We start from the raw sequence: 24,431 nt of genomic DNA, 5'->3' as shown, positions 1-24,431 counted from the left end.
TAGGTCCAGTACTCTTTAACTCTTCATCAATGATCAAGATGAAGGGACTGAAGGAGCACTTGTTAAATTTTCAGAAGACATCAAGCTGGGGGAATTGCTAATATTATGGAAGATAAATTTAGAAGGATCTTGACAGATTTGACCACTGGCCATAGCACAAGAAGAAGCAGTTTAATGTAAGAAAAGTAAAGTCCTGCACTTAAGCAGGAAAAACCAAATGTATAGATACAGGTAGTACCTGGCTCAGCAGTAGTAACTATGAGAAGGATCTGGGTATCCTAGTAGACTACCACTTAAGTATGAGTCAGCAGTGTACAGTGGCTACCAAAAAAGTTGATGCAGTCCTAGGCTGTATCAACAGAAGATTAATATCAAGTTAATATAATGAAGGTTAGCATCAAGATCACAAGCAGTGATGTGAGGCCATGTTTGTAAAATAATGATCCCTGATTGGCATAGATTTTCAATTGGACATAAGAAATTAAATTTTTATCCTAATTGTTATAACAACTATTTTTGTCTTTTCCACTTTCCAAATGTAAAATGAAATGACTAGGTATTGGCAATAAATGTGCTCCAGTGATTGTTTTAAACGAAAGCTAATTATTAAGTAAGAAGGATGTAGGGGTGGGGAGAGGGTTTACAGTGTATTTTAGGAAAGTCATGTAATGAAAGTTTATTTCTGTAATTATTTTGTTAATTTTAGGGAATCTTTATTATAAGATAGAAACTACACAGTTTTATTATTTTACTTGAACTTAAAATCAAAGCAATAATAATGTTTACACATTATGCTGCAATATTTAAATATTCTACATTAGACTTAATAAATACCTTTTTACAGGGCTTCTTTATTCTTGCAAAATCATTAAAATAATCTTCAACAGTTACACAGATTGTATCCACAGCATTGGATGCACCAAGCCATTTTTTTGTCATCAATTCACTAAGATGGGGCTTAAAAAAATAAGAAAACATAAATGTCAATCAGTTTTTAACAGTATTATTCAGCATGTCATTTTATACCATATCAACAAAGCTGTATACTTAAAAAAAATTAAATTCATTAAATACAACAGTCTTTATAATTACACTTTGTATACTTGTAAAGAAATGTACCAAAATTATGGAGAAGATCAGTAAATGTTCACAGATCATGAGCAATATGAGCTGATGATTTAATATTTGATATAAAGAACACAGAGTCTCCATCTCATTTTGTAACTGTACAAATCATTCCAGAAAGTTTTATTCTCTAGTATAATTACACTCCCCATATTTAGTTTTTGGCACAGGTCATCCATCAAGTGTCAGTACTGTATCTTGCACAAAAATGAACTAAATAAGTCCAGGTAACCATCACCTAGACTTACAAAGTCACTACATTCTTCTTCACCTAACTGAAGAGTAAAAATGGCAAATAATTTTAAATATCTTCAGAATCCAAGCACCTTTTTTCAGGATCTAATCTGAGTCACTCATAGGTACCAGAAACATGGGAGCAAAAATGGCCTCCCAGGAGGCTTCCCTGAGGCCCAGGAGGCCAAAAAATGGAGCGGTGGGGGCACAGCAAACACACACCCGAAGTCCTTTTTTGCGGGGGGGGGAGCGTGTTCCTGGGCCTCAGGAAAGCCTCCTGGGCAAAGCAGTAACAGTGAGGGGGATCCTGGCATAGCTGATTGTTGGAATAGCTGATCGTCAAGAGGGAAAAAAACCCAGTTCCGCCGAACCGGTAGCTGTTTTTTTACTACCAATTCGGCCGAACAGTAACATTTTTTACTACCAGTTTGCCTGAACTGGGCCAAACCGGTAGAATACCACCACTGGGATAAATAAATATATCCAATCTTACATATATCCAGATGGATCTCTGTTAAATCAAGACATTTGTCTCTATCCCATTACAGACAGGTTCCCAACCTAAAGCTTTAATCTGAAAAGCAGGAGGGGGGATGAACAGCGTATTATATGATCTAGAAGGGGGAAATAGTTTTGAGATGTCTATAAGTGCTGTGAAAATTGGAAATTGCTTCTTTAAATATTCTTTTTCTTTCTTTTTTTCTGTTGTTTTTAATTCTATCTTTATCTTCCTTTTTCAGTATTTTTCATAATTATCTTTTAACTTGTAAAAACATCGTTAATAAAAGAATTAAAAAGGAAAGTGGGAGAAGTGGAGAAGGAAAAAATAACCTCTAAATCAATGAAAACTTCATCTAGCAGGCTTGAGCACCCTTCTTTTGCAATATCATCTAAAACAGCATCGATGCACGCATGACTGCTTATCAGCATCTCTTCCATCATAGGGGGCAAATATTTCTTCTTCAAACTGATAATTGACTCCCTTGGATAAGCAAGAAAAAATATTTCAGAATCTTGTTAAATGTGTATAAAAGTTAAAGTACTCTGTGATACTGTCTAATGATAGACTTATTAAACCATTATTGTCATCCTCATAACAAAGCTTCACTAAACTATTAACAATAGGATAAAGCTGATGTTATAATATGTAAAACATGATTGTTTAATTCAGCAACATATATGAGGATCTTATGATCTTCAAACAAGGTGTAACAAGGTATCTTCAATTGTTCTTGATGTTTTTCAATAAATCTTCACCAAGAAAATTAGTAATGATTTTATTGAAATAGAAAATGCAGAGCAAATCTGCTCATCACTCCCAGTCTAAAGACATAAGACAATATTTGTTTTATTCTATTTTTGGTTGATTTTAATGTTTTTTTAACTATTATTGTTGAATGTTTTAATGTTTTTAATATTTCTATTGTTTTATGTTATATTTTTATATTGTTAAAGGTGGCCCAGTCTTACTTCACACCAAGATGGGTAGCATATAAATGTAATAAATGAAATTTAAAAAATAAAACAAAAGCTAGGAGTTCCTCTCACTCAATTACAGCAGGCAGGAGCCCCTCATGAATTTTGATTTCAAAAAGGGTAAGATAGGTCAGACTTGGTTTATATTTGAAAAAAAAAGACCACTAAGAAATCATAGGACTGTAGAGGATACAGTCATATAATCACCATGACGGTTTAAAGTCATGATGGCCTTTGGAAAAGTGACTTTCAATCTGTCTCACTTATGACATTCACACCACCCCCACAGTCACATGATTACAATTTAGGTACTTGGCAACAGGCTCAAATTTATAACTGATTGCAGTGTCCTATAGTCCTGTGATCACAATTGTGAAATTGATTTCTAACAATAAATATTAATTGGGGAAGCTGGATTCACTTAATCACATGTGATTCACTTAATGACCATGTGATCTGCTTAACAACCATAGTAAAAAGTTGTAAAATTAGATCAAGTCACATGTTGACTTGTTTTACCACCACACTGCTTTATGATGTGAGTTCTGAATCCTGTGGTCGTAAGTCAAGAACTATTGGTACTCATTGATTTTCTTCCAGAAGACAGTGGCAAACTATTTCCATATTGTTGCCAAGAAAATAACATGGATGTGTACATAAAAGTCAGATTTGATTCCAGAAAGACTTCTCTTGAGTATACTCTTTGTATATTCTTCCCGGGGCTGTACTGAAATCCAACAGGCAGGCCAGTGTCTTAAAAAAAAAAGGCTATTCCAGATGGAGGACTTCACAACAGTAATCACAGGACTTTAAGCAGCTAAACAAACACTCTCTTCCTCTTCAAAGCATTAGAAAAACTTACAGATGAGAACAGTCAGATAACAGATAATCAGAGTTAGAAGGGACTTTGTAGGTCATCTAGTCCAACCCGCGCCTAAGCAGGAGACCCTGCACCATTTCTGACAAATGGCAGTCCAATCTCTTCTTGAAAGTCTCAAGTGATGGCTCTCCCACAACTTCCGAGGGCAAGCTGTTCCATTGGTTGAGTGTTCTCACTGTCAGAAAGTTTCTCCTTATTTCCAGGTTAAATCTCCCCTTGTTCAGTTTCCATCCATTATTCCTTGTCTGGCCTACAAGCGCTTTAGAAAATAGCTTGACCCCCTCCTCTCTGTGGCAGCCCCTCAAATATTGGAAGACTGCTTTCATGTCTCCCCTGGTCCTTCTCTTCACTAGACTAGCCATGCCCAGTTCCTATAACCATTCTTCATATGTTTTAGTCTCCAGTCCCCTAATCATCCTGGTTGCTCTTCTCTGTACTTCTTCTAGAATCTCAACATCTTTTTTAAAGTCAAATGAGTTTGAGATGAAGTGTAATGAATACTTTGCAAAATTCTATGAAGAAGGAAGAGCAATGGAAGATTCATGTAGAATTAATGAAATACCGTACATGCCTTAAAACATGATTCAAAAGGCTCTGCAATGTGCTTTAAATAAGTTTTATAGGGGGGTTTACATTACATAATACATTGAAAAGTTATATAAGCTATTATAGCCATAATTTAATATGTTATTCAATATTTAATAAATATTCCAATAAGTATTATAAAAATTAACAGCATAATAAAACTTTGAAAGTTTGAAAACCACTTGTTTAAATAAATTTTGCCTTTGGGAAGTTCAAGAGCTGCTACTTGCATTTACTTATTTTCATCGTTCCCCCAATTTGTTTTTCCTTTTGTGTAGTTCATTTATTTGTTTTTATCACATTTAGGTACATCTCATTCTCAGAGTGACTGAAATATGTATTAGATTATTTCTGAACAGCTTTAGTGTGTTATTAGCACAGCAGTAAAACTATCTAGCATTATCAAAATATATTTATCTACCATGTTTCTCATATAATAAGGCTGGGTCTTATTTTTTTTTGAGCCCCGAAAAAATGGCTAGGCCATCTTTTCAGGGGTGACTTAATTCCTCCCCCCTTGCATCTTCGGGTGGGCGGCGACGGCTTGGAAGTTGACCTCGCCATTGGTGGGGCACTTCGTATTGGGGTCAACGCAGGCAGCACCATCTCCAGGTATGCATCAAAAGTACTTCCTAATGGCAAGCCCCCCCACCATCCCCCCCCCCATTTTGCATGTTTTAATATAGGCCTTAATTTGGGGGGAGGGGCTTAATTTCATTTCATGCCTATAAAACATGCTGGGGCTTCCTATTGGGGGAGGCCGTATTGTTGGAGAAACAGGGTACTATGTATATTTGTTTACTATCTTATTATATTAAATGTGAATTTTTCATTTTAAAAAATTCAGTTTGCAAAACATACTTAAAAGTCTGACAGTTGTTGATGATGGCAACCATGTACTGAACATAGCATGGATGGTACTGACGATTTCTTAAATGTTCTTCTTTATATAAATGTGCTTCCTCTTTATACCTGCATAAAGGAAGGGGAACAAACTCAATGAGAAAAGAAAGTGAAATCTTCAAACTGCTCTTGTAGGAACAACCACACAGAATAGGTAGATTAGGCTTTAGAGATTTCCAGAGGGATACATTCTAGTGTATAGTTTCTGTAAAATTATTTAAAAAATTAATAGTAAGCAAATCCAGTGGATTCAGTTATAATTCACAATGAGCTGACAATCTATAAGACTGAATTACTATTTGCAGAAAAATCTATACAGCTAGTCCTTGACTTTTGATTTGTCTTCATGACTGTTTAGAGTTATGATAGACTACCCCAGGGGTACTTACAACTAGGTTCTGAAGTTCCAATGGCCACCCTGTCCCCATCATTATGTGACTGCATGTCAGATGTTCAGCAACCAAACTATATTTACAGCTGCTAGCAGTGTCGGTGGTCACATCATTATGTTTTTACAATGTTTCTATAAAAACCTCTGTAATAATTTTACCTGTTAAGAAAGGAACTCATTTGTTGAAGGCACAAATGCAGCACTTTTATTTTCAAATCTTCACTTATCTGAGTAGCCACCTGAAGATTCTGTTCAAACATCTAAAATCAGAAAACAATTAGCTAACATTTCAATCAGAATTAAACATGTTTCCTGGACATTCAGATGAACAATACTTTTTTCTCCTGTCACTATCAGTTTACAAAATTTTGTTTGTGCTACATTAACACAGTATCTACATTTGTTAGTTGAATATGCTGGGATATGAATAATGAAATAGCAATAGCATTTAGTCTTATATACCTCTTCATAGGGCTTTACAGATCTCTGTAAGAATCTCTCCAAGAATCTTTAGTAAAACAAACTCAAAAGTTCCAATTTATTTTATGAAATTTTATATCCAGTCAGAAGAGTTTAACTATCATCAATATTGTGTATTTTTTAAAGTTCTTAAACATAACTTAAATTATTTATATAAAATATTGTTGTACCTGAAATACAATAGCTGGGAGTGTTGTTTGATAATATCCATCCTGGTCTGCTTCTGGTTCATTTTCTTTTAGCCAGTCTTTTTTATCTGTCTCCAATGCTTTTCTTAGCCAGCCTATAATGTTAGACTAGAGAATCAAGAGAATGTTAAATCAAAATAAAATAACATTTTGTTAGTATTGAATTGATGCTAGAAATGGTCCATCTGTAAATTACCCAGTCCATATGGAACATAATTCGCTATCTTCATTTATCTTGTCACCAGTTTTACCTTTAAGTAGTTTTTACCTGCTATTGAAGGCTATTCTTTTTTAAAGCCCTAATCAAGCCCATTTTTCTCAGATGTTATTTTTCTGTACAGCCCTAACTGAAGCCATTCCTTTTTCCAATTGTGTATTTGTCTTGCTGGCTTATTCCCAATCAAAGTTAGCCTCTTTCTGTCCATTTTCAAGAAATATCATGTTAACAAATAGAAGACAAATTCTAATGGGCCTGAAGAAAAACAGGTTTATCTAAAAGGCAGGATATGGAGCTATATTTCCTAAGCAGAGTTTGTAACTAGGACCCTGCCAAAGAAGTTCTGCTCCTGATCATCTGCAGTATGAGCCAATTTCATTGGACAGATCACGAACAAGTGTTCATCAACACAAAACAAGAATCACTCATGATTAGGAAGGATATCAGAGTCACCCAAAAAGCCTTTTTCTTCATCTAAACTCTGATGATCTGTCAAGCTGACTCAAAAGAATCCTCCACCAACACTTGCAGACCACCATTAAATCTGATAAGACAAAATAATGAACTAGTAGCAGACCAAAATGGTTAGATATTTAGAGGAATCCAAGTGTAACTGGCGACTGACTGTAATATTATCACTTACCAAAGCCAGAGCTTTTCTCCTTATGACTACTATGCAACACTGCAATGCAAGCCAAAAAGGACCAACATTTGCACTGTGACATGTATTTTATCGTTCACCCATTCATCCCAAATGCTTATTTTTTTTTTACTTTTATTTGGTGCTGCAGAAGCCTAGAATTGTCTTTCTCCAGAAGCCAGAGCCAATATTAAGAACTAGTTCTCTTCTCAGAGAATAGGAAATCTATAATAAATCCTGCCTTCCAACAATAGATAATAATTATCCTATTTATATTGGTTCACTCCTTTGTTGAATAATAGTATTTAATTTTTGTTTGATGTGGAAAAATGTACTTAAGTCTATCTTATAGTTGGGAATATTAGCCTTCCAATCAATAAGGATTTCTTTTTATTTGTATTTATATGTACATTTCTCTTTTTGCCTGTAAGTTGCCCAAATGTAAAGCTGGATGGCATTGAAATTAGATAAATAAATTACCGTAAGAGTTGACATATATGTGCTGAGAAGTTCATTCACGACATCCTGAGAAAGAAGAGGTTGCAGGAAATTTACCTCCAGCTCTGGTGCCAGTTCCAAATTTCCCATCATTTCTTCACTAAAGTAAAGAGAAGAGATAAATGACAAGTAAAATTCTAGGATCAATTTTTCTTTAGTTGCAAAAAATGGAACACACACACACACATACACAGGCAAATAATGAAAGACTTTAAAAAAAAATCAAAATAGCAAACCCTAAATACAGATAGTAACAGAGCAATTTAGTAATAATTTTTTAAGTGGAAGAGTTAAATAGTCAATTGATGCTTATTTTTAATATTTGCATTTTTAATTCTGCAAAGTAAAAGTTGGCTTTCCTGAACAATTATTTGTGTCTGTTTTTATACAAGTACTTGGGAGACACCTAATTACATAAATGGACATTCAGTTAAGATCTCCTTAACTACACTCGTAGATTTAAGAATTTGAAGTCCAATTGTGTGCATATTAGCAATAAGATGCAAGTTAAATTTGGAAGATATATTAGAATTTTTAAGATATGGATTGCGAATAATTTATATATTTAGAAAATGAAGGAATAGGAGATGAGTGTGGATTAAAAGGGATTAGAAGGTGGTTTAGGAGAAAAAGAAAAGCAGGAACAGAAAAGACTCAATATGGTTTTACTTTTTTTTGTTTACTTTGGACATTCTAGATTTTGAACCATAGAAAAAATACTAGAATCCCAAATCTTTTTTATTTAACAGTTTGAATCACCAGTTCATTTAATACTTGTGACATTCTATCCAATGGAAAGAAGAAAAGAATACTTCATCCAATTTTCAAGATCTTATTCTGCAGCATGTTGCATATTCTCCAACCTCCTGCTTCTTAACACTTGAATATCTAAAAACTTTTTTTCTTCTTACCAAAAATGTAGAAATAAACTTAAGTACAGATAGTTCTCAACTTGAAAGTTCATTTAGTGAACGTTCAAAATTACAATTGCACTGAAAAATGTGACTTTTTATCATTTTTATATGATTGTTGCAGCATTCCCATGGTCACATGATCGAAATTTGATTGGTTGGCAACTGGATCATATTTTCAACAATTGTAGTGTCCTGTGGTCAAGTAATCACCTTTTGAGACCTTCTGACAAGCAAAGTCAATGGAGAAGCCAGATCCCCTTAACAATTAGACTACTAAATAACGACAATGGTTCACTTAACCTCTGTGGCAACCAAGATCGTAAAATGGGGGAAAACTTACTTAACTGACTTGCTTAGCAATGGAAATTTTGGGTTCAGTTGTGGTTGTATAAGATGTAAATGTGTTTACTCTTAATGTTCCATAAACAGTGAAGGACAAGCCAAATAATTCTGATTCCATGACACTTTATGACTGAACTTAAACAAATCTATTTACAAGAATTCTTTATTCTCTTAAAATGGGTAAAACACAATTATTGTTTTCATTTTATACTCATCTAAGATAGGCAAAAAGATTTGCAGTCTACAAAGAGTACCTTTCTATGGTATGGTGATTGCTTTGCATGCCAAAGATCACTTCTTCAGTTCTTAACATCTTTAACTAAAGATTTATTTAATTATTTAATTTGTTTGCCACCCATCTAGCTTCGAAGCAATCTTGGGCAGCTTACAATATTAAAAGCAATAAAACCCTAAAAAGAAATATGTCTAAAATCATAAAATTATAATCCAAAATAAATTTACAGTTAAAAGATCGGGAGGGAATGATCAGAATGTAGAGTGAAGGGGAGGTAGGATTTTCTCTTAATTCATCAATCTTGGTATGGTATTCCCCCATTGGCAGACCCTTATGGAAAGCCATAAGGATGGAAACCAATCTTACCTGGGTAAGATGTTCTAAAGGGCAGGAGTCATGATAAAAAACATTTTTCTCCTAGAATCAACTAGCCAAAAATTTTTTACCTAAAGGACCCACTGCATGCCCCCTCTACCGGTGTAACTGGGCTAAGCCAGTGCCATTGGGAGGAGACCTGGATCTATGATATATAAGGCTTTAAAAATAATAGCCAAAATCTTGAATTGAACCCAGAAGCAAACAGGCAGCCATTGCAACTCACAGAGCAGTGGTAATAGATAACAGATAATCAGAGTTGGAAGGGACCTTGTAGGTCATCTAGGCCAACCCTCCACCCAAGCGGGACACCCTGCACCATTTCTGACAGATGGGAGTCCAATCTCTTCTTAAAAGTCTCAAGTGATGGCTCTCCCACAACTTCCGAGGGCAAGCTGTTCCATTGGTTGAGTGTTCTCACTGTCAGAAAGTTTCTCCTTATTTCCAGGTTAAATCTCCCCTTGTTCAGTTTCCATCCATTATTCCTTGTCTGGCCTACATGGGTGAAACATGGGCCATCCCAAGATCCCCCCAGAACTGCCTGCAACTGCTGTAGCTTCTGAATGCTCTTTAAAGATAGCCCCAATTTAGTCACTAGAAAACATTTTAGTCTCTGAGATAAAACAATATTTTTCATGAATGCTGCCTGGTATAGCTCTTCTACATTCTAATGATATTCAATTGTATCCATATCTGGCTGCTATTTTACATCAATGTGTTAATCTGCCTTTAGCAGATGGCAGCACTTGACTGATTTTGGTTTGAAGAAAAATGAAGAGGATCAGACTTAGTTAGTATTCAGATAAAAGAACAACAGAGAATCCTAAGGTAGCTGTCAGATCACAAAATTAAAAATAACTAATCCTAACCTGGTGGAAGGCAGTGATAAAGCATTTTCTGAGAAGTTCAAGAAAATGATGTAACAGTGTACAGTTAGCTATTAGAAACTGAAACTGAATTAATCTTTATGCATTTGTGAGAAACTGTGGGAAAGTGTGGCTGATTGGTATTTGACTGTTTATTTCACAAGGGGAGTCTCTATCCTGATGGGGAACAAAAGTGCTTCAAAAGAATTCTCCTTTAATGAACTCAGTATAACTGAAGAAAGAATTTTCTTACTTTTTAAAAGATTCTGTAGTGACTTCAACCTATCATTAAAGATAGCTTTTTGAAAGTCTTGTCATTCATGTTACCTTTGACTTTGCGAGATATCTGGGGCTTGACAAAATGTATTAAAATCACATAGTTCCTATTAGTACTATTTAAAAAAATAACATCCTTACCTTTTATATGTATTTAAAACCCAAGTTAAAAGGCTAACGATTTCATTTGCCTCTAAATCTTCTGAAGCCAGGTCCTGCATGCGTAAAGACAATGCCTGGTGATACATACATAGCAATTTCTTGAAAATTTCATAATGTGGGGGAAAACACTGATCCATAAGATTTTTAGCCACCAAAAGATCATCAAGAACATATTTACGAATTATTTCCAGGTGGCGAACAAGCCACATTTTGTCAGACTCTCGAGTGTCTGCTTGAGTGCCTTCAATCCTGGTAATAACAGTTCGATCCAGGACATTAAACATTTTTTCTTTCCACCTTTTAGGTCTCCCAGGGGGAATGAATCCAGTTTGCTTTTTCCGATCTAGCATACGCCGATCTATCTTTTCTTCTCTCTCAATTATTCTCACAACTGAAACAAGCAAGGTTGGATCTCTACGGACAGTGACTAAAGACCTTTGAATGACCATCCAGAGTTGCTTGGCCAGTTCTTCAGAGAGTTTTTGCATATCTCCAAAATAACTATCAATTAGGTTCATATCATGAGTATTCTTGCTATCCATGCGGTATTGTTCGTACATAAGATCATCTCGGGAGCACTCCAAATCCATCAACTTTCGATGGGCTTGCAATAATTGTCCTTGGTCAATCAAGTCTTGAGTCTCCTGGACTATCTCTGGGACTGAAAAGAAAAAGAAACAACATAGATTTAAGTTACATTATATCCTACAAACTTCAGAATTGTAGCTGTGTGACAACAGCTGCATCATTACTGTACATTAAAAATTAACATTATTTATATAAATTCATAATACCGCACAACTCCTTTGTACTATCAGAATAGGAGATATTTTAGAAGTCATACCTGAAAATATATTTTTGAGGTTTTCTACAGCAGCTGCCAGTTGACTATGTTGAACTACAGCATCTTTAACATCTTTGAGACTTTCTATGGTGTTAATACTCTGCCGCCAATCTTTATTGACATCAACTAAAGAGTGCTGTATGTCCTTGACATCATGCAATGCAGTGTGCAGCTGGCTTAAACCAGTTCGCACTCCATCAAGTTGTGACTGAATTGCAGCCTAAAAAAAAAACAAGCTTGATAGTTAATTCACTCCATAATAGCAATAAATAGCTAATATGCTCTCTAATTTCTTTAAAAATATTTGTTCTTACATAAAAGACAATTTTATTAATAAAACACTGCTTAATAAAACTGAGGCAGGTTCTATTTAGATATAGAAATGTGGAGTCCTTGCTACTCTATGAATTTGTTTCTTTGTTTGCAGACATTTTGTTACCTAACTAGATAATATCCTCAGTGCAGTTGAAATGTCTGCAAGAAAGCAACCCTGCCCAGAGAGCACCAAGGATTTCACAGTTCTACCTGAACTATGTATATATTTTTTTTCTACTGAAATATAAAATGTCTCAATGTCCAACACAAATACCATTACCATTTTAATGGAATAATATTAAAGGAGAAATCATTACAAAAAATTATTTGCATTTTCCTTTCTGGGCAAGGTTGTTGAGAGTGGTTTAGTGCATGTATCCTCACTCTACTTGACCTCTCAGTAGCCTTCAATATCATTGAACATGGTATCCTTCTGAGGCCATTTGGGGGTTGGAAAAGAGGCTTCTGGGTTGTCCTGGGTCACTTCCTTCATCTGTGTTTGCTCTCAGTTGGTGTTGATAGGAGGTGAGAGGTCACACTTTGATCCCCTGCTTTGTGGTGTCCTACATAGCTCAGTACTTTCTCCACTTCTGTTTAACAGCTACATGGAACTGTTGGGTGAAATCATCTGCCATCATGGACTGAGATATCATCCATATACTGATGACACCCAACTACAATATATGACTTGACCCATGGGAGTTAAGTGACATTGTTGCCTCCTTCTTGCAGTGCTTGGAGGCTCTTAATGGCTGGATGGGGAGTAATAGGCTGAAACTGAATCCTAGCAAGACTCAATAGCTCTAAGTTTGGTTTTTTGGGGCCATGAAGAATTGCCATCTCTGGCGTTGAATGGAGTGGCACTGCACCAGAGAGACCCAGTGAATAAACTGGGAGTTCTCCTGGATTCAAGACTCCTGCTCAAAGCCTTTGTGCAAGAGCGGGTTATGCTCCAGTTATGCCCTCCCCTGTATCAACAATCCCTGTTCGCAGTCTTTCATACCCTAGTCACCTCCCTCTTGTCTAATCCAATGTGTTCTACATGAGACTGTCCTTGAAAAGTATTTAGAAGCTTCAACTGGTTCAAAATGCAGTAGCATTTGTGGTTTTGTGCAAACCTAGATGTGCTCATGTGCTATCTCTCCTGTGGGAGCTACATTAGGTACCGATTTACTTCACCTTTAAAGCCCTACATGGCTTGGAACTATTTGAAGGACCATCTTTTCCTAGTCACATCTATCTGACCCACCAGAGGATTGAGGCAGGGAATGCCACAGATCCCCTCTCCTAAGGAGATACTTCTGTCGGGAATGAGAACAACTTTCTCCATGGTGGCTCCTTCCCTATAGAAAATCAAGTATCTTATTTAAGGACTGTGGTGGTGCAGTGATTAGAATGCAATACTGCAGGCTACTTCTGCTGACCGCTGGTTGCTTGCAATTTGGCAGGTCGAATCTCATCAGGCTCAAGATTGACTCAGTCTTTCATCCTTCCAAGGTCAGTAAAATGAGGAGCCAGATTGTTGGGGGCAATATGCTGACTCTGTAAACCGCTTAGAATGGGTTGTAAAGAACTGTGAAGCAGTATATAAGTTCAAGCTATTGCTAAGTGCTATCTGATTCTCTGACTTTTGTTGCCAGGCCTGTGGGCAATATTTGCTTTTATTATTTTTTATATTAGAATTTTGTCTTTGTAATTTAGTGAGTTGGTTGCCATATAAATTTTCAATCAATTATTCATTCATAAATATACTCAATATCATATTTAAGTATTATCATTAAAATGTAAACTAAAATATCACAAATTACTGATGGACTAGAAGATTTATATTTCAGGATTGAACTGATAATGTTTGAGTTTTGTGATTTTCTTGCAGACATTTCATTACCAAACTAGGTAACATTACCAGTGCTAAAAGGAAGTGGGGTTTGCTCTTATTTTTATTTAGTAGTGGCTTGCTCCATCAGTGTTGGTATTAATCAGTATTCAATTAGGGGGATATGTGTATAGGTGTTGGTGTTTTCTTTTCTTTTGTAGGTTTTTTTTTGCTTTTTGTCCTTTTTTAGATTTTTTGGAGTCTTTTTTTTACCTTTCTTTTCAATGAAATAAAAAACAGAAATAAAAGAAGTCTGCTAATCATTAACAAAGAGTAAATACACAAATAGGAGTCATGTAAAAAAGTTCATTTAAATGGGATTATTTCATTTATTTTATCAAACTTGTTTTTCTATATATTTCTTTATATTTCAAATATATAATGTATTTTCAAATATATTTGAAAATACATTATATATTACAAAGCTTCAAAAACCCTTAATATATAGACATTTTCCCATATAAATGTTACTTCACTATAGGTTTATTAAATTGTATGTGAATACATATGCAAGATTTTCTAGTATTCTGCATATTAAATCTGCCACAGAAATTAAATGTAAATTTACATTTTTATACATTTTGTTTTGTATTTAATTTGCACTTCAGTTAATATCTGATACATTTTTCCCCTAAAAAGAAATGGTATATAAGTATGAGGGAGATCAGTGTGAATGCTATGTGATTAGAAAAAGACTTGAAGCTCGACACTACATGGGGAGAGCAGGAATTGATTAAAGCAGTTTGAAGTTTAAACAAAATCAGCAATATTAAAGAGTAGGTTCTTCAATTGCAAAAAGAAATTGTATTATAATATCCTAACTAATAATTTACTATGGCTTAATAAGCTAGAATCAATTTGTATCCAGGCATATTTTAAAATTATAATCTTATTCTCAACCTAAACAAAATCTCTTTTAATTTCAATTATTAGATATTCCCCATCTTATTTAAAAATATTTCATTTAAATAAATGAATTATTAAATAGTTAAACAGTTAATATCACCTGAATTTGTAATTTAATTATTTCTTTTATTTTTAATTATCTAATTTTAATTATAATAATTTCTGTCCTAACTTTTGTAATTCTAACTGTGCCTTTCTAAATTTATTCTGATACATAATATAACATTTAACCAGGTATTTGAAGGGCATTTGATAGATTATTTCCTCTTTTTGGAAGCTTGGTTAGACAACATCTACAGCACTATATACACAGAAATTCAAGATAATCAATAATATGATTCTTATACCTTCAGTCGTGCTTCTACTGATGCTTTCTTACGGCCTTCTCTTCTGCGATATTGTTCTACTTTATCTAACTGGTCTGGTCGTTGAAGCATCCCAGCTACCCTTTGTACAGCTGTTGCAACTGCTTCTCTATCAGTCTCCTCCATCTTACAGCAAAGCCTGAAAATGCAGATGCATATATAACTTAAAAATAGTGGACAATGGATTTATAAAATCTTTACAGACAATATACCAGCATAGGGTAAATGAAATAAGGAAATTAAAAAATGGACTTCAAAACATTTTGATATTTAAGATGAATTCCAGGAGTATTCTATTTCAATGCCTTCCAGTGGCAATTCCAAAACAGGTTCTAAGACATTGTTAAAAAAGAAAAAAAGAAAAAGCCTCTGCTTTCAAATAAAAGAACTAAGAATAAACAAGAACACTTTATATATCTCTATCTATCTGTCTGTCCATCTGTCCGTCTGTCTGTCTGTCCGTCTGTGTGTATTTTCATAGATTTTCACAGGTACAGGTATGCAGGTCTTGGAGTGTTCGGGTCTTTTTCCGTGTAAGATTGAGAGTATCTTGGCAACGTTTCGACGAGGTCCCACTCGCCATCTTCAGACTGGTGCTTTCGGCTTTGTGCTTGTGCGAGCAAAGCGTGATCAGAGCTGCCATCTCCCTATATATACTGGTGGGGAGGTTGGCTGTGTTGTCATGTCTTTATTGGTTGATGGAGTTGATGTTTGCAGATTGGCTGGCTTTTTCATAAGAACATGTGTGGCTGAGATATTGGCTGTGTGTCTATCAGCCTCCTGTGTTGTAACGTCATTTATTATTGCATATATATATATATATATATATAAAAGTGAAATGCCACTCATGCATCATCACAAAATCTCCAGAACCGTAAAGCCTATAAACTTGAAATTTGGCACATATGTTCCTCTTGGCTTCTAAGTGCTCACTAAGAAAGGATTTTTTGAATGATCATCAGAACATTACTATTTCATATATTATTATTCACACACTCTGATACTAAGGAATTCTACTCTCTCCCCACTTGAAAAGAAATCTGTTCCAAATGCAAAACACAAGCAGAGGAAAGGAGTTTCAGTTTTAGTTTTACAGCACCAAGCGGCTTTAGTACAGAACAGTAGAGTTAAGCCAAGCCCAGGCCCTTTGTTGTCTCCTTGCCCACACAGCAAATACTGCTTCACTTTCCAAACAGCCTTCAACTCTCTCACACACTGAAAGGATGCTACCCAGATGAATACCGATGGATGCTGGTGGGCAGAGGCACAATTTTCCCCACTTATTTTCCTCCCAGAAATTAAGCCCGGTCACATAGATTCATAGCGAAGCATGGGTATAGAGCTAATACACACACATACACACATACACACACACACACACACACACACACACCTCAGAAATACAGAGGCTGGGGATGCCCAATTTATCAATATAATCAAGCAGCACAGTTAGGGTATATTATTTCATTTATTATGAAGACTCTTCTAAAACAATGGATTCAAACTGAACCTATGTCAGAGTCGACTAAAGTTATAAATTAGTGGTTTTTACATCCAAAATATTTTTCTAGAATAAAACAGACTGAAAATATTTTTACAAAAGCAATGCTTCAAATTTGAAAGAAAAAAAAGCACATTCCTCATAAGGGATAATACTTTTTTAACTCCCTTGATAACACATTTTGATCAGGATAATTATAATAGTTTGTCTAAAATGTTGAGAGCATATAATCTTTATAAACTAAAATATATTTATAGCAATAGTGAACCTCTCAATAAAGATCAGATAGAGCAAGAGATATGTGATACCAGATAAGGATACCATGGCTTTTTGTTGTCAACATTAATCTCTCCTGGGCCATAGAAATATTACAGCTCACCAGAGTTAGGATTATTGCATTTATTTACTGGATCAAGCCTCAATTTTAAAGACAAAAAATAATTATCTACTATATTATAGCAGCAAAAACAATTATTGTACAACATAACAAAAAAAAGTCAGTGAAAAAGTAAAAGTAATGAGATTTCAGAAGAAGCAACCATAATTTTATCAAATTTAGCTGGATGTTATGATTTACCTCAATAGCAATAAATTATAATCTGGTACATATGATAAATTTTCACTTTGTAGTATCTGACTTTTATCTTGCATATTTCTATCCTGGTCTCGCCAAAGATTATCAACAAGTGCAAACAATAACCAGGCCTGAATCCTGACTGGAAAGGGTCCGGATAATCACACAGAACCCTCTGCCAAGCAACCACTTTTTCCCTAAATGGAAGATGAGAAACTGGACAAAAATTGTTCAGGTTGGGGGGATCAAATGATGTTTTTTTAAAGAGCGGGCAAACCTGGACCTCTTTAAAAGGCCCCAGGAACATCCCTTCCTACAGTGAAGAATTTATCACTGCCTGAAACCACCTGACAATCACCACCTAGGAGGCTTTTCACTAACCAGGATGGACAAGGATCTAATGGTAATTGACTGGTGGTTGCCTTGACAGCAGTGAAGACCCTGTCTCTTCCTTGGGACCAAAAGAATCACATGATTCCCAGATTACTGAGAAGACCTTTCCCCAAGCATACCACACGGACCTGCACTATTCATGGGTTCCAAATGAATGACTTTGTAACTGGCTATATTTCTAACATTCTCAAGCAATACAGCCATAAATGTGCTATTGTGGCATTCTAAGTAGATGCATGGTACTGATAGAAAAGCCCCAGAACAAATATGTCAATGAAGACACAATCATCCAGGCCAAAGGTATCTAAAGGTTGAATTGTGGCACTAGAACTAAACTTCAGACAATGTCAGAAGGCTGAATTGGTATAGCAAGATTTGGTACATTCCAACAACTTTCTGATTTTCTGCCTAATTTTGTTCTGACTGTTGAAGTTGCTTGGATGAGCAACAAAACATTTCAAATTAACAAAGTTTGTTCCAGCTGCCATGATTCAACCTTTACATACCTTTGGCCTGGAGAATTGAGTCTTAATTCACATATTGCAATGAAACCCCTGAAGTTGGTGTGACAAGAGTTGGTACATTCCAGCAACTCCATGACTCTCTGCCTAATTAATTTGGCTCTGACTGATGAAGATTTGGACCAGTTGCCATGATTAATTCAACCGTTACACACCAGAACAAATAGACAACTATACAGTATTTGAAAGAAACATGGGAAAAACAGGATAACAAGAGAAAATTATTCCAGTATTCTCCTAACAAAGACAGATGAACCCAAATGGATTTCAGAGGGAACTGGGGGATGTCACAAAGGATTTGCTGCACAGTTCTACCGATGCCTTGGTAATGGTCTGGAATCAAAGGGTGGACAAAGCACTGGACAGGATTGTGCCTATATGCCTAGCTTGATCTATTAATCCTGAGGCTTCCCATGGTTCAGTGAGGAGCTGTCGGGTTTGAAAAAGATTAAGAGATATCTAGAGTGCTGCTGGACAAAACTTAGAGCCATTATTAAGGCCTAATTCATGGTGATAAGAGCAACAAAATGGTATTTGTTTCTTCTATTTAAGTAAATGAAGAATCCTCAGGGCTATCAATGCAACCACTTGTCAATTAGACCCTTGTCCCTCTAGCTTATAAAAGCCTTCAGAACAATGATCAGCAGGTGGGTTCAGGAAGTGATAAATTCCTAACCACAAGAGGAGACCTTCCCAGAACTTTTCAAGTAATTTGCACTCCTAAAAAAACCATCACTTGATACCAACTGCCTTGACAATTTTCATTCAGTTTCTCTTCTCCCCTGTTTAGGGGAAGTTACAGATAAGGTGTTGTTTGGCAGCTTCAGAGGATGTAAATTTCTTAGACCTCTTTCAGTGAGGTTTCAGGCCAGCCTATGAGACAGAGACCACACACTAACGCAAGGGTCTTCAAACTTGGCAAGTTTAAGACTTTTGGACTTCAACTCCCAGAATTCCTGAGCTAACATGACTAGAAGAGGAATTCTGGGAGTTGAAGTCCACAGGTATTAAAGCTGTCAAGTTTGAAGACCCCTGCACTAATGGATGATCTCTGGTAGAGTGGGATGAAAACAGTGCAGCCAACTTGACTCTACTTGATCTCTTAGCAACCTTCAGTAACATTGACCATAGTATCCTTTTGGACCGGCTATAGAGTTTAGAACTGAACAGCACAGTTCTATGCTGATTCAATTCTTTTCTTTGGGTTTGTTACTTAAGTTTACAAATTAATATATTTTAAAGCTGATCTTTCAGTACAATACCGAATATCAAATTGATAAAGTGTGTTTTATTAATAGGTCAAATCTCTTCCTTCTGCAATCATTTTTCAATAATTTCCCTTATTTGGAAATTATACAATATTACAAAATGAATTACAAAAAATGTGAATGGAAGAAGCACAAAACAGAACAAGTGCAGGAAAAAGCACTGAGGACCAAATTTTAATTGTTCAATAAATTGTACAGGAGCACAGAAAAGGAAATGTAATGGCTTTTAAATTACTGTTCTTCCAACAATATTTGCATACAATCAAACATTTTCTTAAATGTTTATTTAAAGTTAATTGGGTCCTTCAAATGATCTGAAACTGGTAATTCTAAATATCAAAGCCTGTTGAGAAATCCAGAAGGTTAAAGAGGAACTTGATGCTGTAAGATTGTTGGACTATACTTGGATAACTTTTATTAAAAAAAAATTGGAAAATGTTATTGATTTTTAAAAACAAACATAAACAAACAAAACATAGAACATAAAAACATAAAACATCTTTTTTGAAAGCAGCCTGATCCTGGGTTACATCTCTTCGTGCAGACACAAATTCAAGTTCATGCTCATTTTTATATTCCATTCCATATCTTCTTATCATTCTACATTTTCTATATAACTTATCCCCTCTTTCAACTTTCTTAATTTTATTTTATTTCATCTCAATTCAAATCATCATGCTTATATTCTTTGTCTGTCCTGTTTCAGCTGTCTATTATCTTTTCTCATTAAGCAAAATTTCTCCTGTGATCACTAATTGGAATATGACGCCTTTATATCTTTCCGCTAAAATTATAACACTTAATGTAATACATAATTTCTGTTCGGATTCTGCTTGGTACATTCTAAAACTACACAATGTATTTTAAAAAAAGAAAAAATTGTAAATATATAACATAATTAAAACAACAATCCATACCAATTTCAATTCTATCATTAATATTAATATTCATTTAAATCTTGAACATTTTACACATTACTTTTCAAATAACTATCATACTTCTATGGGAACACTTATAAACTTTCCATAATTACTTCCCTCCCACTTCACTTATATTTTATAAAACATTGAGTAGTTAAAATGTTCCCATTCCTTCCTAATTCAATTCTCTCATTTATTTCATTTCATTTATTTTGTTCACAAAAGTTTCACTAAATTACACATATTATTTTATTCCACTTTTTAATCATATGTTGTTTCCAATTTTCTAACATTACTTCTATTGCAAATATAACAATACAATCTTCTTTACAGAATCCCTTTTTCAGTTAAATTTTCACCCATTATCTCTGTTTCTTTACATCTTGCTCCAGATCTTTGTAACTTCTCTTATCTTTCTTCTTCTTCTCTCTCCCCTTTTTACCCCCCTGTCTCTCCACCTCTGTATTCTGTATTCCCATTTTCTGTTGTTTTCCAACATTATATCCCCTTTTCACATTATTTTTCCTTTTTGGGGGTGTATTTTTAGGTCTTAAATTCTCCATTCTCTTCCCCCCTTTCCCCTTTCTTCCCCAGATAGAATTACTTATTCATTAAAAATGGCTTCTTCTTTATCCCAATCTTCTTGCTGTGCAGTCCTTTCTTGCTGTTTCTTGTAAACACCGATCGCCATTTCTAAGAATTGAAAAGTAGAGCCAAAAGAGCCCTTCCCTTCTTGTTCCTCTTCTTTATATTTTTTAAATTCGATTTTCAGTTCATCCAGTTCATTCAGTCCATCCAGAAGTGATGCCATTGTAGAATGTTTTTTTTAAGCAACCAGCCAATTATTTTTAGTCATTCAAATATGATTTCCAAAAATCCCAAAGTCACCAAACAATCCAAATACACACAAGCTGTTTCTTTTAACACTTTCTTCTTTTTTCACTTTCTCTTCTTGGGGTTACTATTTAGTTGCAAAATTCCAGTTAAAATGTATCCTTTAGAAGTCTTGTTAAGATTTAACTTTAAGTTCTTTTAAATTCCAAGCAGTCTCCTCCTTCCAAGTCCTGCTCTTATTCTTTTCCTCTCCCTTCCCACTTATAACAAAAAAAGGATTTTTTAATATTCAGAAATCTTTATTGTCCCTTTGGCATTTAATTAAATTTTCAGTTTAATTACCTGTTAGTGCCAAAGTGGATTTTTCTGATTTCTTTATTCAGATCTTCTCACTATCGGTGTGAGGAAGGAGAGTGGGGGAAAAAAAACCTTTCCCTTTTCACTTTTGTTCGCTGCTTCCAACTCTTCTTTGGGAGCAATGTATCTTTTGCAAAATTTAAATTCCAGGGTACCTTAGTTGTTGCTTTTGGCCCGGTCAGCCAAAAACTTTCACTTCTTAACTTCCTCTTGCACTTTCTTTTCTGGCTGAGTGCTTCTTTGAGGCGGCCATTTCTGACCATCACTCTTACCGCCTTCGGAAAAGGGAGTTTAGCCAGCTGAGCAGGAGAGGTGCAGCTCCCCTCGACCCTGCCAGGTCTCCCCTGTCTTCACCACCTCTACGGGGTGGCTTAGCCCCAAAGCCAGCTGGCTCAGGGCACTCCAGCAGCGAGGGCAGGCAGAAACCGTGCACGATCGCGGATTCCTGCCTGCCACCGAAGCCCTGCAAACCAGAACTCCTTTTATTAATTTTTTCAAATATTGCACAACCCATAATCCTAACGCTGTTACTCAATCTAATTTTTTGGGTTTGCGCCTACTGAATGATAAACTCACCATACTGGCAAAACTGCCATAGCATGCTAAGCTAAAGAATGGTTGGCTTGTTTGTGATTCCATGAACATAGCAGCATCCTAAGACCACAAAAATAAATAAATAAATAAAATAAATAAAATAATAAAAATTACATATCAACTATATGTGGAATATGCATGCCAGTATTATTGTCATTATTATTATTTTCGCTGATGGATTCACCTCACCCATCTTCTAGCCGCTGAACCAAGAACAAAAAAAAAAATCGGCCCACATCCCACGCATTGACTTACTACTATTAAAGCAGCAAATAAAGAGCTATCGTAAACAGAATAATCATTTTCTCCCCCTTTCTCCCCTGCTTTATCTGCTAAAGAAATCTATTTTGTATGCAGAAATTTGCTTCGGCTCTGATCATTGCAATCTGATATAACCTTGAGAACGTTTCTCTATCCAGATCTCAAACAATCCAGATGCTGAACTTTCAAAGACCAAGACCCATTTCCCTCTCGGTATTACGAGATCAAATCGTAACTGCACTTACCCTGTCAAACAGCGAGAAATCAAATGAAAGCAATCCCCGAAAGCTCGTTTTTACCTCTCCCAGATCACTGTCCCGGAACCCTCTGAAAGACAATTGAAGTGCGCTTGCGCCTCAGTCCTTCAAAATACTTTAAAAAAATCTTCACAATCAAGACTCATACGCATGCGTAGGCAAATAGGAACTTCAGTACTTAACTACGCCTGCGCCGAGTGTTGCAGGCGGCTGTCAAAATTTTGTAATTATTCTTGGTATAGGAGTGGCAATCTTTAGAGCGGACATTACACAGATGGAAGCAGTGAATGAGTTGGGAGCCCCTTAAGGTCGATTTTAGTTGTCGTTGCTGAAAGTTTGCAAAGATGCAAAGCGTTTTAGGATGGTGGGAGCAGACCTTTCGCCCGTGACTTCCTCTTGAACAGAAATTTAATAAAAGTCTAATGGCAAGAGATTTCCAATCATGATTCTAAATTTACTTAGTGTTATATCTTTCCAAAATATTTTTATCTCTTCTATAGGCTAATGCAGATTCCTTCATTACTTTTCAAACATGTTTAAAATTTCCCATTGGTGTCTTTTTTGAGAATTCCACTGATTTCATGTAACTATGTTTTTGAACATCCCACTTCTCATTTTCACATATTTGTTTTGTGATTTGATTCTCTTTCATCTTCCCTGTACCATCAAACACCTCAGGTTCCTTATATTACAGATAATTTTGAAATGCATTCACCATTATCTTTGCTGCCTTTCTAGGAATATTCATTTTTAAAAAAATCTGCACACAAGAATTATAAGAATGAGTAAATATGGATTGTAAAGACTTAAAATATTTATTATTAGTGATCTGCATACAGCATTCCAGTTATTTTGAACAGAGACCCAAAAAGCTAAACTGATTTAAAATCAAATCTGAATTCTGCTAACAAGGCTGTTTATCAAATTGATCTTTCACTCCAAATAATTAAGTGAGATTCCCCAGCTCACCTTCAAAAACAAATGAACTCCATAATCAGCAAATAGATATTATGTCTGGATGCATTGTGCTTTGCTTTGAAATTTATTATTGATGGCATTTAAAAGTATGACTGCTGGAATATAATTCCACAGGCAACTTTCAGCAGTTAAAGGTTAACTCTGACACTGAGTAATGTGAATATTGACAAGAAAATGATCAAGAGATATTGGTTGTTCCTTTTTTTTGTGTGTCCATGGTTTAATTTGGTCTTCACCTATTTGTTTTTATAATTCCACACTGTTCCAAACAGCACCCGTATCAGAAATAAAACTTATTTCTATGTACCTTGGACAACATATTGAAGACAGAATCATGAAGCACGAGATGAAAGATACAGTATTTCCCAAGCTTTGAGGATCTGCAAAAGAGAGTAGGTGATCTGATGTACCCCTGTGGAAGCTTTGTTGTCCATGTTGCTAGTCCTTTCATGTGAAACAGAGGTGGTATTCAGCCAGTGTTAATAGGCTCTGGAGAACAGGTACTGGAAATTTTGAGTAGTTTGGAGAACCAGTAAATACCACCTCTGGTTGACCCCACCCCCATCTATTTGCTGCCTGCTGAGTCCCAGCTGATTGGCATCCCAGCTGATTGGCTGGGTCTTCTTTTGTTGCCCTATACAGGAGAATGGAACTGGAAAGCAGGTTAGTGGGGTGGGGAGGAAATGGGGATTTTACAGTATCTTTCCACTACCACACCCACCAAGCCACACCCACAGAACTGGTAATAAAAAAATTTGAATATCACCACTGAGAAGGCAAAGAAATATTGCAAAGTGGGGTCCACTGGAATACTGAAGATGGTGCATAGCTCAAGGATGATAAAATAAGTGGCAGAGGTGGAAATTACAGTGATAATGGT

At 35.5% G+C, this 24,431-nt stretch overlaps 1 protein-coding gene across 3 annotated transcripts in view; it reads right to left on the bottom strand.

The window, feature by feature from the left end:
• Window positions 1-22,663, bottom strand: part of EXOC3 (exocyst complex component 3) — a 32,109-nt gene extending 9,446 nt beyond the window's left edge. For all 3 annotated transcript variants that reach the window (XM_087916464.1, XM_026702355.2, XM_087916463.1), the window contains exons 1-10: window positions 22,562-22,663; window positions 15,076-15,232; window positions 11,632-11,851; window positions 10,767-11,448; window positions 7,600-7,717; window positions 6,245-6,370; window positions 5,754-5,854; window positions 5,162-5,272; window positions 2,191-2,341; window positions 835-957 (exon numbers count right to left, since the gene is read on the bottom strand). In XM_087916464.1, coding sequence (XP_087772590.1) covers window positions 835-957; window positions 2,191-2,341; window positions 5,162-5,272; window positions 5,754-5,854; window positions 6,245-6,370; window positions 7,600-7,717; window positions 10,767-11,448; window positions 11,632-11,851; window positions 15,076-15,219 — 1,776 coding nt within the window. In that variant the 5' untranslated portion in view covers window positions 15,220-15,232; window positions 22,562-22,663. The remainder of the gene's footprint in view (window positions 1-834; window positions 958-2,190; window positions 2,342-5,161; window positions 5,273-5,753; window positions 5,855-6,244; window positions 6,371-7,599; window positions 7,718-10,766; window positions 11,449-11,631; window positions 11,852-15,075; window positions 15,233-22,561) is intronic.
• Between the last annotated feature and the right edge of the window lie 1,768 nt (window positions 22,664-24,431).

The sequence above is a fragment of the Pseudonaja textilis genome, chromosome Z, assembly GCF_049901715.1.
Source record: "Pseudonaja textilis isolate UNSWEBS1 chromosome Z, rPseTex1.2, whole genome shotgun sequence".
NCBI classification, from domain to species: Eukaryota; Metazoa; Chordata; class Lepidosauria; order Squamata; family Elapidae; genus Pseudonaja; species Pseudonaja textilis.
This window is presented reverse-complemented; position numbering and strand designations above follow the sequence as displayed.